The sequence below is a fragment of the Lutjanus erythropterus genome, chromosome 14 (genome assembly GCF_056507025.1).
Source record: "Lutjanus erythropterus isolate fLutEry1 chromosome 14, fLutEry1.hap2, whole genome shotgun sequence".
Lineage (NCBI taxonomy): Eukaryota > Metazoa > Chordata > Actinopteri > Lutjaniformes > Lutjanidae > Lutjanus > Lutjanus erythropterus.
The window spans coordinates 5,296,132-5,312,934 of NC_139330.1; the positions used below are offsets into that span (position 1 = coordinate 5,296,132).

Below are 16,803 nucleotides of genomic sequence, written 5' to 3' on the forward strand. Positions count from 1 at the left end.
TTACCACGTTGGTTTTGATCGTTTTAATAAATTCCATCATTATCAAGGAGCCTCCTCCACCTGCAGCTCCCCTCCTGCTGTAAACTGAATTGCAGGGGAAAAAAACACAAAAACAAAAATGTGAGTTGTGTTTGTTTGGTGACTTTATAAAACATCCTGCTGATGAAGAAAGTCAACAGATCTGACACAAACTGTACAGGGAGAGAGAAACAAAGAGATGCGGGTTAGGGCGACCCGATGTGTGACTGTGTGTGGAAGAGAACTGAAGGTGTGAAGATTAAAAATATATCCAACATATACTCCAGACTTGTAAAAAAAGGAAAGACAATAATCTTGCTGTTGTGTTGAATTGCGTTTGGGGTTCTTATGATTATGGAAACACCTTAAATTGCTATATTATTGTTAATATTATTATTACTATTAATATCAATAAGGGTTTCCTCTATATACATTAATACAACAGTGCCTTGGGTGGTACTTTTGGTGTCCCCTTAGGAAATGCTCTTGAGAAATTTTTCTGTTTTTGCACCCCCCCAACAGTGAAATGAACTATCTCCCCCTATAGTACAATATAAAAAATGACCTCAAAGTAAAAACACTAGAATGGGATCTTGAGATAAATTATCTTTAGCTGCTCATGGATACCATGATACCTTGATCATTATATATGCTTATCTTCATTAGACCACCATGTATAAAAAGTAGGTTAGAGTCAGAGAATATCAGTTAAGTATTACTAACTATGGCTACAAACTGATGGCTGAACACAGAGAAATATTGTATTTAAAGGAAAGAAATGATACAGACAATAAAGCATAGAAGAAAACAAATATTTACCAAAAAGAAACCTGCTGCCTGTACAGATAAATGTATTTGCTAGTAATCTGACACTGACATTGAGTTGTTTGTCTACCTACACATACAAAACATGTGCAGAATATAGTGTACTTGCAGAGTGGGACAAATAATCTATATAGTATATGGAAATATGTTCTGTTGCAATCTGTGTTGCTACACTGAGACCATTATTCTTAGCTGCCTGTTGCATGAATGTGTGAATGCAAAGTCGGTGGAGCAGGTTTCCCTGATTACAGTGGCAGTAAAGCCTTTTGGTTCTCCACAAGCAGCTGCTTGTTGTTGCTTAGCTGCCTGATGGAGCAGCCTCATTAAGCTACATTTCAAACTTTGTCAGTACTGACATTGCATAACTCAGAATACCGCGTACTGTGTCATGCAGTGATTTATGGTCATTGTTCTTCACTGTACCCTTGAGTGCTTTAGTGCACTAAAACTTTTCTTTTTTGATGACTACATCGAAATAAACAGACACTGCCTGATGATTTTCTATTAGCCTGTTTGAGGCTCAGTGGGATTTTCAGTTCAAAATGGATTTGTGCAAACAGTGGCGCAGGTGAAGCTAGAGACTAAGAGGCCCCATTAACTGATAACTAAAATTAATGAAACAATATCACACATACATAATCTCTGTGTTTTTTAAATGTTCCTTTTCCAAACTTGCTCATCTTGAGAGCTTAAAAAATAGGTGGGTTTTTGAAACCAAAGCAGGAGATCTGCCCCAGGAAGAAAGTAGCTTCAGAGACTTTGTTTCATGCATTCTGGTGACTATTAAAGAATGAAAATAACAATATAATCAGTGCACATGTTTTTTTGCAAACAAATGCCTGCAGATGACTTACAACTTATTGGCTGGGAAAATGAATGGGACCACAGTATTTAGCCTTAGCTAGTCCAACTTTAGATCTAAATAGAATAACAGAAATGTAATACTTTACAAATGTTTTTTTTTTTTTTCAGGTTTGATAGTTGGGTGGTTCTTAGAAAGAACTGCTACTTTCCTTTAAACTTTTCGTGAGAAAAATGAATTCTTCTTTCCGGTATGTCTGAAATTGCTTGAATATTTCTTTCTCTCAGTACTCTCCATTTCTCTCTCGTCTCTCACTCAGTGAAGGGATGAGATCCCAGCATGGTCATGTTTAGGTGGAACTCTCAATTTGATCTCTCGTAGATTTGTAGATTTGTCTTTATTGCGCATGTTGTACAAGCTAAGAAAGTTTTCTAATTATGTTTTATAAAATGACAAAACTTCAGTTGAAATCTGGGCAGGTTTAGGGATAAAAGCACTTGGTTAGGGTTCAGGAATGATCATGGTTTTCACCATCCTAGACATGACCTGCAAGCATGGATATACTAAGGAGAACTGGATACAGAAAGCAGGTGCAAGCTGCCCTCTTCTGTGTCATGAAATACCATATGCTGTAGTTGTATTGTTGTACTGTGCCAGAAATGTGTCATAAACCATGAGAAATATGGCAGAATTGTGACCACAAGAGGAAAGAGGGAAACAGCAATGCAAAAACAGAGACTCCTGGGAAAATCAACAAAGTTGGCAAATGTGATTTTGCCTTTCAATTTAACTGTTCTGGTCATTTGAAAATACTACACATTTTCATTTCTGGCCAGGAAATAAAATATAGGACCCTAAAGCTGTGCAGTGTGTATTGTGCCTCTTACCTTTGGATACTGTTGGATTGGAATGAGAACTCTTTCGGAGAGCTTGATATTTTTATTGCTGATGATATCTAGGTATTTCTTCATGTCACCATCTTTTCTCAATTCATCACCTTCATACTTTTCAATCTCTGGAGAAAAAGAAAATAAAAATAAAACAGTCAGATAAGAAGATAATTAGTTTGTTACGTAACTGAAAAAGCATCAATCAACATCTTTAAGTCTGCTTTGGAGCCAGCTGCAGCATGACATCCAAACTGAGTCATGTTAGGCTAGGGACACATTACGAGACATTTAACTATGTGGTGCATCACACGGTGAAGATTTTGCTGATTATTTGTAAGTGTACTCACATTGCAAACTTAATGATATGAGATTATGCTGCTGACTCTTGATACGTCCTTTTACATCAGGCCCTGTAATCTCATGATCCAGTAATTCCAATCAAAATAACAACAGAGGCAAACAGTCACAGTCAGCTCACTGTGTCTCACTTCACTGCAAACTGAGCTCTAGTGGGCTGTCAGCAGTCTCTGATCCCCACACAGCACAGGACTCATGCAGATGGCGGATTAAACATGTAAAACGTTTGATATTATCGGATAAAAGTCAATTGGGGTGGTTAAGATTAGATCTGTGAACTCTCATATAAAGATCATATTTGCAGGTCACTGCTTTCAATCAAACTTCAGAATTTTTCCTTGTAGTTTGCAAGACGGGCAAATCTTGTGCAAATTGGCCCAAAAGTCCTCTCATGTGTCCCCAGTGTTATTGCAGTAAGATGAGAGATGAGAGGTGGATATTAAAGGTCCGGTTTAGCTCGACAGGAACGGCACAGTCCCCGAGCGCCCTGAACAGTGATATTTCTTGACTGATGCATTTTACAGCACTTGACCTGAAACACTCACAGTACATTAAGTGCTGAAGAAATGAAGCTATCTGTTGTTCACCTAGCGGGGATTCTTCTCTGTCCCTAATTAATACTCAGTGGAATTACAACTATCAGTCTGCAACAGACTTGCTCAACAATAAAAGATGTTCCTGAACAAGACAGAGAACGAGTCAACGACCCCTCCTGTGCAGCTTTATAAAAGCTCAAGAGGTCATTTAGACTGGAGTACTTCATCCTTATCTGAGCTGTCAACAGTCAGTGGACAAAGCTGTGAGGTTAAAAACAGCTCTGGCCAATTTGCACATTTCATCATGGAGCAGACGTTTGGACAAGTAAACGGCTAAACCGTTTCATCCCTGAACAATATATCGTTTTAATTTCATGCACGTCTCTCTTTTTGCAAATGTCCACCGAGGAAGGACAGAAATACATCCTCATAACATCTCAGAAACAGACTATGTTATCAGTTTGTGCGGAAATTGTATTGCCTTGTTGGAAAAGTGTTCTGGTTTATGTTCCCAGTGAAAGGTCCTTGTGAGGCTTTTCCTTGATGTGACCTTCTGGACCTCCATAACTCCACCTTAATGACGCCTCTGTTCTAGGCACTTCCAATATCCACTCATTACAGTTTCTTATGGCCAGTGGTTTCAGTTTTACATCATGAATTAAGGCCATTTGCTTGATATTGCAATTGTCTGTGAAATCAGAAAGACCAAACTCCAACAGCTTGAAATGTACCAATTTCCTCCAGCGTGACACAATCTCTCTGATTGTGTCTGATTGTCCAAGGAAGATCATTTAAATTGGAACATGCTGTCTTAACTTTTTTGCAGTTTTTCCCCTGAGACGAGACAACTTTCACCAAATCAACTGTCTAAAAATTATTATCAAAATGGTAGCATGTCAATGAATGAGTGTTTAAAAATGCCTTTTCCGCCATTAAGTATGTAGCACAATCAGATGGAAAAGCCTTAACTAACAAATATTATCTGAATTCTCTTAGAAATAAAGGTGTTAACTAGAACCAAAAAAGGTTCTTTGGCTTGTCCCCATAGGAGAACCCTTTTTGGTTCCTGGTGGAACTGTTTCAAAGGCTTCCATTTGGAACCCTTTCAGAGATTCCACCTAGACTCCAACATAAAAGGCTACACATAGAACCATCTGAGAAAGTTTTCACCTAGAACCTCCTATCAATGTTGTCCTACTTGAGGGTTCAATCCAGAACTTTTCCACCTTCTAAGGATGCTACCAAGAAACCACCAAGGGGGCTATACTGAGAATCATTATGTATTCCAGTGGTTTTATCTAGAACTCACCTGGGGGGTTCTAATTAACCCTTTTTTTATTCCATATTCCATCATTTAAGATCTCTTTCCTGCAAAAAGGATGAAAACGGTTCTTAATGGAAACTGTCCCTTGACAATACCTTTCTTCTAAAAGGGTTCATTATAGACAAATGGTTCTGGGTAGAACCTTAGCCCTTCAAGATGAACCCTTATATGTGAAGAATGGGGTTTGTTCTTTGATTTTAGGACTGCTTTCTGAAGGCACTGAAATCACGCCTATAATATTATCAAATCATATAGGTTATGTCGAACACATGCAGTTATTTTCACATCCCACAATGAGGCTGTAATGGAGAGGGCTGTATCCGGTAAACCCAGTGAACTGTGTGAACTGGTAAAACGCCATCCCACCACCCTCGTCTGCCACTGGGTACAGACTGTGCCCAAAACCTCTCACTGAAATCACAGGTAACCACATTCAAAGCCCCTTCCAACCTTTTATTCCCATCACCACAGCGGATTCACACCTCCTTATGTGACTCTTTCACACAAGACAGGTGTCCCCAGACAGCAGGCGCTTTCAAAATGTGCCTCTTAAAAATAGCATTTATATGGCTTACCTACGGAGATAAATAAAAAACCCATGGAGTGCAAACACATGCATATTTTAAGATAGCTCTTATGTTTATATACAGTATGCAGGGAACTGTATGATTAAAAGCTGAAAATATAAAGACAGTGAATAGCAATACATAAGAAGGAGAATGTGCTTTTTTTATTCACACTAGTGGTGGAGCTCTGGGGATGTCCGCAGGTCCACCACTTTGGGCGAGACTGAATTTTGATCATTTATCATGAAATGTTACATTCATGGTCCCTAGAGGATGAATTGTAAAGACTTTGGTGATCTCTTGACCTTTCCTTTATCACCATCCTAATGTAGAAGGCAAGTTTTATTTGTATAGCACATTTCAACAAGGCAATTCCAAGTGCTTTACATAATACATAAGGCATCATGACAAAATGTAAAAGGAACATAGGCAATATGACAAGACATTTCAATACAATGAATACAATTCAGTACAAAGCCTCAGATATAGGGTAATAAAAGACCGAAGCAAACAGAAAAGTCTTCAGCCTCCATTCAAAAGAACTGAGAGTTACAGCAGACCTGCAGTTTTCTGAATTTCTGCCTCTCCATGTTTAGTTTTGACTTTGTGGACGGAAACTAAGTCTGTCCCAGATGACCTGAGTGGTCTGGATGGTTCATAACATAGTATATGATCAGATGTGTATTTTGGCCCTAAACTGTGCAGCGCTTTATGAACCAACAGCAGTATTTTAAAATTGGTTCTTTGACAAACAGGAAGCCAGTGTAAAGACCTCAGATCTTGAGCGATGTGATCTACTTTTTTGGTCTTCATGAGGACGTGAGCAGTGTTCTGAATCAGCTGCAGCTGTCTGATTGATTTATTTTTAGAGAGACCTGTAAAGACAGGTCAACTGAAGATAAATGCATGGACAAGGTTCCTGCTGAGACATAAGTCCTTTAATTTCATTCTTCAGGTGATAGTAGGCTGACTTTGTTATTATCATGTGAAATTCTGAGTCCATGGCTACACAAAGATTTCTGGCTTAGTTTGTGGTTTTTAACATCACAGATTGAAGCTGAGTGCTGATTTTCAATTATCTTCCCTTGGCTCCAAAAACAATTGCTTTAGTTTTACCATTTTTTAACTGAATAAAATTCTGGCACATCCAATTGTTGATGCCACTCCTGAGTGCTTGCATGGCATTATAGTCTTGTGTTGATATGGTTGTGTACATTTGTGTGTCATCTGCATAACTATAGTAGCAGATTTTGTTGTTTTCCGTAATCTGTGCTAGTGGAAGCATGTAGATATTGAACAGAAGAGGCCCCAGAATGGAACCTAGGGGAGCCATAGGTAATTTTTATCTGCTCTGATGTGCTATTACTTATAGACACAAAGTAATCTCTGTCCTTTAACCGTTGTACCAGAAAGTCCAACCTAGTTTTCCAGTCAGTCTAGTAACATGCTGTGTTCAACTGTGTCAAATGCAGCACTGTGTTCCGATCATGCCAAGACTGAAATTCATTACATTACCTTCTAATCATCATCAACTTAGCATTGCCAGTGTGAACATGTTAGCATATGGCATTCATATCTAGCTCAAAGCATCTACAGCCTCAAAGAGCTGCTTTTTGTTTCACGTTCCCACAGACAATCAGCGTTGGTTTCTTTTAACCATGACTGTGATCTTTAACCAACTTTAGCATGGTTATTATTGTAACCTTGACAGCGAAGGTCCCTTAACCTTAGCAAAGATGTAATTTTAATGCAATCACCATTTTCTAGACCAAACAAGTAATCAATTAATCAAGACAAGCTGTAGATGACTATATGGTATTGAAACACAAGATGCTTTCAGTGTGCAGATAACAAAATAGGATGCATTATGGGACATGTAGTTTGTACATCCATAATGAAGCATTGAATTGTATTATGCAAATGACTCTCACAGGGCCACATGAAATCAGGTGTCGGGCAGGACTGACACATGCTGTGTTGGTCATTTGAGAGTTTCATTTTCACGTCTATTTGTTACAGTCATACAACATCAAGTAAAGCTCATTTGGATTTAAAAATGCTTTTCATGCTCATTGTAAAGTCTTAGATCCAGGTTTTATTTGTTTTTTGATATCCTCAATGATTAGTTCTGGACCTCTGCATGTGGCAGGGAATTTGTTTTGGGTTATGTTTTCATTGTGAGGTGTTTCACTTTCAAATGGGCATAGTGTTCATATCATTTGAATAAAGTAATGATGTTTTTCATAGCCCATGAAGATGATTATACTCTGGAACAGTGCATAATGGGAAACACCTTTATTCTGGTCTGCAGCCTGCCAGTGAACTCAGAAGAAGATTGTGTTAGAGAGAGAGGAGAGAATGAGAGACAGGAAGAGGGAGAGAGAAAGAGGAAAATGAGCTTACAATATATAAATCTGGAGACACGTTCACACTAGTATCATCGTTGTCAAATATGTGAGAGCGACGGGAGCCTAAAGATCAGAGAAGCGAGAATGTGCTTTGAAGGTCACTGGTTTCAGTCCTCACACAGGATGAAAAAAATCTCATTGGGGGGGGGACTGAATGAGTAAAACACTCTCAGAGACTATTCTGGTGCTCTTGATCCTCTCTGTTGCGCTGCCCAAACTGCTTCAGCGGAGCTGCTCAGCCGCCAAGAATGAAAAAAATGGTTTAACTGGGCAGCTACCAGATAAATGTGTGCAACTGTACAAGTTAGGAGACAAGGTTTTGCTGAAAAAGAGAAAAGGTGCTCAGTCAGCCTGCCATGGCTTAAGGTTAAATACATCTGTTTTGGTCAGTATGCAGCAACACAGAGCATCAAAACTGACTGAAGAGCAGTTGAAGTTAATTTATCATGAACACCATTTCAATAAACAAACTGTATTCATAACTATAGCAGATCAGTCCTGGTTTATATGACAAATATCAGATTTGGTGGCATTTTGTTGCACCATTAAACACACATAACTTCTGCCACTAGGGGTCTCTCTCACATCAAAACAACTGACTCATTCTAGATGAGATTTATTTTTAGAAATATATTATTTTATTGACAATTTATTGACATTTGAGCCAAATTTCTATTGTTCTCACAATGCATGCTGGTTAGATTTGTGTACGACTTGATCCCGACTTGACATCACGCACACTGGCAACCAAAACCTCATAAGATTAATGTGGCCACTGTATTTTTTCAGCTAGGCGAGGCAACTGCTCTCCACTGACTGCAAACACCACGGCTGCTGCCTGATCAATGAGCTCAGCAGCTGTGACTAGTTTTGACAGTAAACACCACATGATGTAGACAATCCTAATTTTATGTGTATTTGTAATACGTAACTCTAGTCTTATTTTGTGCAATGAAGGTTTAATCTTTTAACAAACATACAGTATACTGTATGATTGATAATAATATATATGTATATATATATTATTATATATATATATTAGGTATTTATATATGGCTCATCAAAACAAACAGCTATAAAGTGCTTTACACTGCAGCCATAAAAAAAACAAAGGATCACGGATAGGGGTGTTACAATTCTCCAAATCTACAATTCAATATGTCTTTCCATTTTAAGGTTACGATTTCCAGTTTAAACATTTTCTTATTTCACACTGACGGTTAAGCCAGTTACACTACCAAGTCAAGTTTTTAAAGATCAACAGATCATTGGTTTTGTGCCCTGACAAGTGTCATTTAGATTTTCAAATTATTTAAAAAGATAGTCTGAGTCCTCAGCAGCAGACATGGGTTTGACTCCAGCCTGCAGGCCTTAGCTGTGTGGCTTTTCCTCCCTCATTTCCTTTCTATTTACAGCTTTCCTGAAAAACAAAACAAAAAACAAACAAACATTGGAACTAAAAAGGATTTTCTTGCAGAGCAAAAGATAATAATTTTGTCCTTCAGATATGCCATGAATATACTTATTATAATGGACTGTGTGGCACTATGTTGATCTTTATTAAAAAAAAAATATTACAAACATAAATGTTTGAGCTACTATCAGTATAAAATATGGCATGTTTGCAGTTCAATAAGAGGAAAGCAGAATGGGAGCTTTTTGAGATAATATGTTTACTGCTCAGCTGTTTATCCTCAAATCGTAGCTTTATTTGATTTCAGCTGTTGTTTGCCTTACAGTCCATGCTACTAAAGCATGCAGTTTGTTCTCCTGCTGAATACGAGATGTTTGTAAAATGTGTATGCTTTCAACTTTAAGATGATGGCCGTGAGATCAAATTGTCTCTTATCACACAGCTGGGACAGTTGATGTTGTTTTCTTCTGATGGGTCAACAGAGAAACATGGATCTGTAGAAAACTCACACACAAAAATTCCATCATACCTTGATAAAACAGTTCACTGTAATGATCAACAAAATTCATTTCTTCCGACATAGGTTTGATTAATGGCCACACCATTGCACTGTCATACCACACAGGGAATTGATGAGAGAAAACAGAGCATAAAGATGAACCTCATTGTACCCAACAGAGTAAACTCAGGCTGTCCTGGAATCTGACATGTGCTCTGTGTAGACAAATAATGCACACAGTAAGCATCCTTTTTAAACTCTGCCCACCTTTAATTTTGCAAAGCTGGCTGAAAGACCAGAAACCTTGAAAAACCTGCAAAGTGATGGACGAGCAGTTAAGAAAAACTGCAGATAGTAAATTGCTAGAAAAAACAAATTTGTACTCCCAACTTCTACCAGGTTTACAGGCTGCAGAATACATTCTGGATTATTATTACAGGCTGTTATCTTTTTCTATCCCAAGTTTTACAGAAGGACAGGTACAAGTCATACAGTAAACAATAAAAGAAACATATTTCTTTACATTTTACTTATCAACAACAAAGAACCCTCCCCCTCTCACCCATCCCCTCTTGGCTTTGCCTTGAATGTCCAGAGGTACAAGATTAACACAATACAATGCTGGTTTCTTATGAAAAAATAAAGCAGAGTAGACACTGGGAAAGGGCTTGTAATTAAATTACCTTAATCTTCGTTGCTTTCTGTCTATTGTTCACAAGAACGGATGTATAGATAGGAATTAAATAGTGATTAAAATGATTGTGAATAAAAACTGAGATAGCAATAAAAATTAATATTGGTGGATATTGTTCAGTGCTTGTTTTATTAGACAGCATTTTTTACTGTCAACCACCAAATTTTAATCCACAGGCTAAACTGCCTGGTTGGCATTTCTGGGACAGTATTAGAGTGTTTTTCCTCCTATCTTTCAGATAGAGCTCTGTCAGTCTCTGTAGGTGAATTTCTGTCAGACACTGCTGCTTTGCCATGCGGTGTCCCACAGGGATCCATTTTGGGGCCCATTTTATTTTCCATTTCCATGCTGCCACTTGGACAGATAATTGGTCATTTCAGAAACATCTATTATCATTTATACGCTGATGACATCCAGCTGTATTTTTCATTTCTGAGTGTTCCTTGGACACATTTCAAGGCTCGTGGAGCTCATTCTTCCAAATTGGCAGCCCCTAAGCTTTGGAATAGTCTCTCAATAAGCTTGGGATCTTTGCTAAAAACCAACCTGTTTAGACAGGCATTTAGGTGGCATATGGTATTTTATGTTTTAAACCTGTGCTTTTACTTGTTTCCCCCCTGTATATTTTATCTGAAGTTTTATCTTTGTGTTTGATTTGAACTTCTTTTGACTGTGACGGACTTTGTGTGTCTGTGAAAGGTACAATATAAACGAACCTTTCTTGCTTGTTTGCTTGCTGAACAGCACTTATCGACTTGTTTGTTTAAGCATAGATATAAAATATCCATACCTGTGGTTTTAAGCTTTCGTTGAAATCCCTAAAAACCTGTTAAAACAGTCACTTATTATGAGTTTAGAGAGTCATTATATATTTGGTTTATATTAAAATAACGTTCAAAAATGTTATGAACCATTCAATACTCAATTAAGTGATTTTACTTCATATGTTTGATTGAAATGAAGGAAGCTACATCAGTTGCAGTAAAAGGCGAAAATACCAAGGCTTTGTTGAGTGCTGCCATTAGCCTCTAGACAGCTAAATTATTCATTGATTTCTTCTACATACCTATTGAATGTTATATCTACAATAATGACTTCACAATGGGACCAAAAATGAATCAGTCTAATTACTCTCCAATAACTGATTGCTTGTTCACATCAGACCAAAAGTAATAATAGCACTCCTCTTAGCAGAGTGCTGCTATGGAGTGGACTTTGAGATTTGCAATTAGCTTTGGCCCTTTTCACTCTGGACGGATGACTGTAAATGGGGGCTGGAAACATGCACAACTGTTTGGCCACATGCTGTTTATGTGTTTTTAACTGAGAGGCACAGAGGCAAATTGCTTTTAGCTGTTGACAGGGTGATAAAAGTATTAAATCTTCAATTTAATTATGATGCCATCTTCAAATTCTCAGCTGAGTGTGCAATGGAAGGTGAAGTGAAAAAGTAATTACTATTCAAGCAAATTACATATTAAAAAGCAAGCAAATTATACACATTTTAATCATGATGGTGTTTCAATAATCATCTATTTATTACGAGTACTTACAAGCCAGACAGGATGGAAAGCATTTTCCAACCTCAGCTTTGGTAGATAACTGATAAAAAAAAAAAAATACATCATTATATACATCTAGGATCAGTGTCTCTAACATGTGATATTATGTGTGTTATAGAGCGCTTTTATCCTCATATGTGATGTTATTGTATGTGTGAGTTACATTTATACACCTGTAATCCAACAGATACGTTTTTTGTCTGAGGAAACATAACATAGTATAGTAGGCTTGAATACAATGGGGTATTTGTGTTATTTATGCAAAATTATGCTGTTTTAAACATATTTTAATGACTGCCACTGTGGATATGACCTGTAGATGTATATTATCCATTTGCTGGATGTGTGGTTGTAACTGTGTTTGTGTAGAGTGCAGTTTTATCATATCTTTGCATTGACTTCTGTTCCACTTTTTGTCCTATAGCCATTATATACTACCAGCCACCACTGCTTTTTGTTAATAGAATTACCTTACATCTTGAATAGGTTTGCAAATTTTGTGCATTTCCTTAACTGACAAAACACTAACACTCAATTGATCATTAATGATTAATAAGATAAAACATGTTTTTTTCTCGCTATAATTTTTTTCTGTACTTTTTGCTCATTTTTTTTCTCATTTTAAATTTGAGTCTTAAGTTTCCTTATTCTGCAAATGGCCTTGCCAGACAAAAGAATATCAAATGAGGCACACTGACTGCCATTTCTAGTGTTTTGATTAATTATCGATTAATATATTTTTAATTCTTAACTGTGATTAATCATTAATCACAAACATCCCTAATCTTAATTTGGAAAGCAGGCTGGAGGTATGGGTTTGATAAGGAGGAAATGGAGTGGATAAGTGTATCGGGAAATACTTGGTACTGTGGATGTTTTTTTTTTAAAGAAAATATCCTCAAAAATATTCAGAAAGACAGAAAGCATGGAGCATTTTGTGGCCGCTGCTCTCAGATCAGTGCTGTGTTAGATGCAATGAATGAGATCTGCAATGATTCACAGTCTGACTAACTGATTCACTTGTTTGTTTGTTCATAGTCATGTACATGTACATCTTCTTTGTTTTCAGTCCTAATTGTGTTCACTTGGCATCCTGCTCCCTGTAGCACTTCTGCATTGATGTAATTACTGGTATGTTGGATGAAACAGCACATTAGCCTCTATCAGCATGTGGTAGTTACTGTGTAGAGCTGGGATGCTAGAAGGATCAAATATACCTTGCTCCAACAGCTGGCAGACACATCAAATCTGTCGCTGATTAACAAGTGAAATGAAAGTCATTCAGTAAACGCATTTCAATGTAAACACAGTACAGGAGAAGAGAGCATAAAAACAGTAATTCAGCTTCTGTCCTGAACACCTGATGCCACTATTACTCCTTTATTTTCCCCCATTTTTTTCTCTTTTTTCTTGCTTTCTTAAATCCTGTGGTATGTGAACATTCAAGAGGCACAGTAACATAATCTGAAATCTAAATCTATTATTGTCTGAGTGCTGTGTCTCATCCACTCATTTCTGTTGCCTGAAATGTTCATGACCTTGGAATTTAATCTTATTCGACCCATGCACTCATTGTAAGTCGCTCTTGATAAGAGTGTCGGCTAAATGCCGAAAATGTAATGCTATGTCTCACTTTCCTGAAATGTAATTTTTGTGTCCTTTTGATAGGTCATACCACATGGGGTCGTGTTTATCTGTCGCTGTGAGCTGGGTCACTGCTGGATACTGAGCTGTAATGGATAGACTGAAAATGTGAGTAACAATTTATTAACAAGAGAGAAAGAGAGATTAAATGAAAATCAATTCTTAGAGAGAGAACTATATTCTGTGCTGAAGTACCATTCAAATCAAATGCAAGAATGTAAGACATGTCTTTTCAGTAGAAGTTATATTTCGTGACTGAGCAGGCAAATTGTATGCGTATGTATTTTTTGGGTTATGCTCCTGTGTAACCACGTCTCTTAGAAATTACATTTGTATGTTACTAAAATGTTTTCATGCATTGTGTTCACTGTTCACACATATAATCTAATTCCTGTCTGCATGTTCACAGACAATATTTCTTTGAAACAGTACTTTAAAGTAATGCACTGGATTCACACTGGGGTAGTTGAAGTCGATGGCGGGTGTATAAAGTGCAGGACCTGAACACCAGGTCATCATGAGTGATGATTTAGAGGGAATATGTTTATATGAGTCTATACATAGTTTTTAAAGAAAATGTTGCATAGTATACTTTTAAGATTAGGAGAATTTTTTTATATAAGTTTGTAAATATGTTACCGTTTGTACATACTTCATGTTGCTTATTTATACATATATGGCTATTCTTGTCTTTAGCTATATTTTATTTCATTTCACTTTATTTTTATGCAAATATGTCCCCTGTCTCCCCCCTTGCACTATCTTAGAGAAGCTGTAACCCGCCTTTACATTTAAATATGTGCCTGCACATTGTGTTAATGACAATAAAATTGAATTGAACTGAACTGAACTGAGTTGAACTGGTTAGTGTTAGTGAAAGATTGTCATTTTGATTAAATATTAATAAACAAATCACATGTCTGAAGTCACTGCTGACTTTTGAATAATACTGTTGTTACTAAAAACTGGATAGGGTTTTGCAGGATTGCCTGTATTGGCAGAAAAAAAATGAAATACGTTGTCAGCGAATATTTTACAGATATGTTCAGTATCGACGTATTATCAACTTGCAATGCATATTAATTAACAACATTTCCTCATTATGTTAAGGGAAGAATATGCAGGATTTCCTTTGAAAAACAATGCATGCATAGACTCATACAAAAATAATCCATCTCAATCATCACCCACGACCCACCAGAAGAGTGTGGCATCACCTGCATCCACAAAGCCCCCAGCCTTCTGCAAGTACCCACTAATTTTCTCCTTATTTAGCTGTGCTCTGGCTGCATTACGGAAACTAAAACATTGGTATTTGATGTCCTGGCAATGAGACTCAACAATCAACTATCTTTCTATTGTGTTTTCAAACAGAAGTTGACAAATCCTACTGATTCTACCTTTAACATAAAATGTAATTTGTCTGCATTATGTTTTCCTCAAAACATATTTGCTGTTGCACAGTGGCTGCTTATAAACAGATTTTCTAGGAGACAGGGCTGTCCTGCAATATATATTTATACACTGATTGAATTTAACATCATGCAAAAAGTGGCAACTTTTCATATTTCCTTAACAGTCACTCATTGAAGCTTTCATCTCAGTTACAGCTCTTCATTATCAACTGACTAAAAGTAAGGCTGAAGAGGTTGCAGTGCATTTCACAGGCCTGTGTATTGTCTGATTAATTTTAATTAAACTTTAAGGGTCATTGCCCAAAATGTGGCCAGAGCATGTTTTTGATAGACCCTTGATTGAACATTTTCATTAAGTATAATACACATACAATTTACTCGTACACATGGAAGCAGAAACTGACCAGTACTGTAATTAACATCTCATTACTTACTCTCTTCCTTAGTATATTTCTTTTTTTCTGCCAACAGAAGAAACACAAGAAAGTGCGGCTCAGTGTTCAAGTGCTCAAACAGGAGAATGGCTGAAGGCACGGAGAAAATGAACGAGTAAAAAACTCATGTAGGATGTGGATTAAAGGGTGTTTTGAGCTCAGACAATGTGGTATTTCACATCAAAAGAAGACTCTGCACAGGTTTAAGCCGAGATCCAAATATTGTGTTTAACTTGACATGAGTCACGGTGTTGGTCCTCCTCCATATCTATACTCATCTTTCATTTAGAGAAGCCTACATTGTTCAAATCTCATGCAGATTTGTTTGTATTCTCACTGCGCCTAGCAGCACAGCAGGGGGGCATTTGAGATATCATATACCCTGTCAAAATGCTTAGTGACAATGTAAACTAGATATTATGAATGTAAAAAATGTGGATAAATGTCCTCTTTACCCTAAAAATGGAAATATATTGCGTACTGGCTTTAGTTTTTCTCAACAACCAATGTCTTCCCCTTATCCATCAAATATGTCAGTTCTGCCTCTCTGTATGCTTTTCTTTTATTAGGAATCACATTGGTTTCCATGGCAAGATGGGGCTATGTGGCATGTAGGCGAGTCTTGCAAAGAAAACCACAGGGATCCATTGAAGGCTTCCTTTCTTGACTCTAAGTTCAACCCACTTCTAAAGTAATCATGCTGTTCTGTCAACGGCAAATTAAATATAAAAACAAAACGAAGGAAATACTTCTATCCATGAATCTGTGCAATCATATGCTCAAGCTACACTGAAGTAAAGTTGAATATGCATTGCATTGATTTTATTGCATACAAAGTTAGTCCAATAATCTTCACTGTTTTATTATTACTGCCACTATCAAAGAAAACAAGAAGAGAATTATTCCCACCCACCCCAGGAAGGGCTTTGTCCCAAACTGCTTTAAATCTGCTCAAAGAGAGACAAATGACTTCAGAGGCGACATAAATTAAAGACATAAGTAATTCATTTCATAAATACGGAGCTGTTCAACGAGACCATGGTAAATCCATGTTATGCTGTTTATTGTGCACGATGTGAATAATTCAGGATTACATGCTTTTTCTATTCAGTGATAAATAGCTGTGGATCTATAAATCTGTAAACACAGTTTATCCTGCTGTCCACTGATATGCATGATTTTGCATTATCCATGAGCGCAGACTGACAAAAATGATAAAGATGGTGTGAAAGTGGTTAAAATTATGAACATTATTCCACAGGCTGCACATGGCTGACTATCTCGAACATTTTCAGCGTTGACACAGTGTTGACACTTCAGTACAGTACAGTCTGTTATACTGATTGTCCACTGTTGCTTATTTTTCATGTTGACCTTGCAAACTGGCTTCTTTTCAGGGGAATACACCCTATTGT

At 37.2% G+C, this 16,803-nt stretch overlaps 1 protein-coding gene across 3 annotated transcripts in view; it reads right to left on the reverse strand.

Annotated features, from left to right (window-relative positions):
• The window catches only part of khdrbs2 (KH domain containing, RNA binding, signal transduction associated 2), a 99,878-nt gene that overhangs the window by 79,611 nt on the left and 3,464 nt on the right, over positions 1 to 16,803 (reverse strand). For all 3 annotated transcript variants that reach the window (XR_014771875.1, XR_014771876.1, XM_084736601.1), the window contains exon 2: positions 2,533 to 2,660. Coding sequence is in view for 1 of the 3 variants with exons in the window: in XM_084736601.1 (XP_084592727.1) it covers positions 2,533 to 2,660 (128 nt within the window). In the remaining 2 variants the exon portion in view is untranslated. The remainder of the gene's footprint in view (positions 1 to 2,532; positions 2,661 to 16,803) is intronic.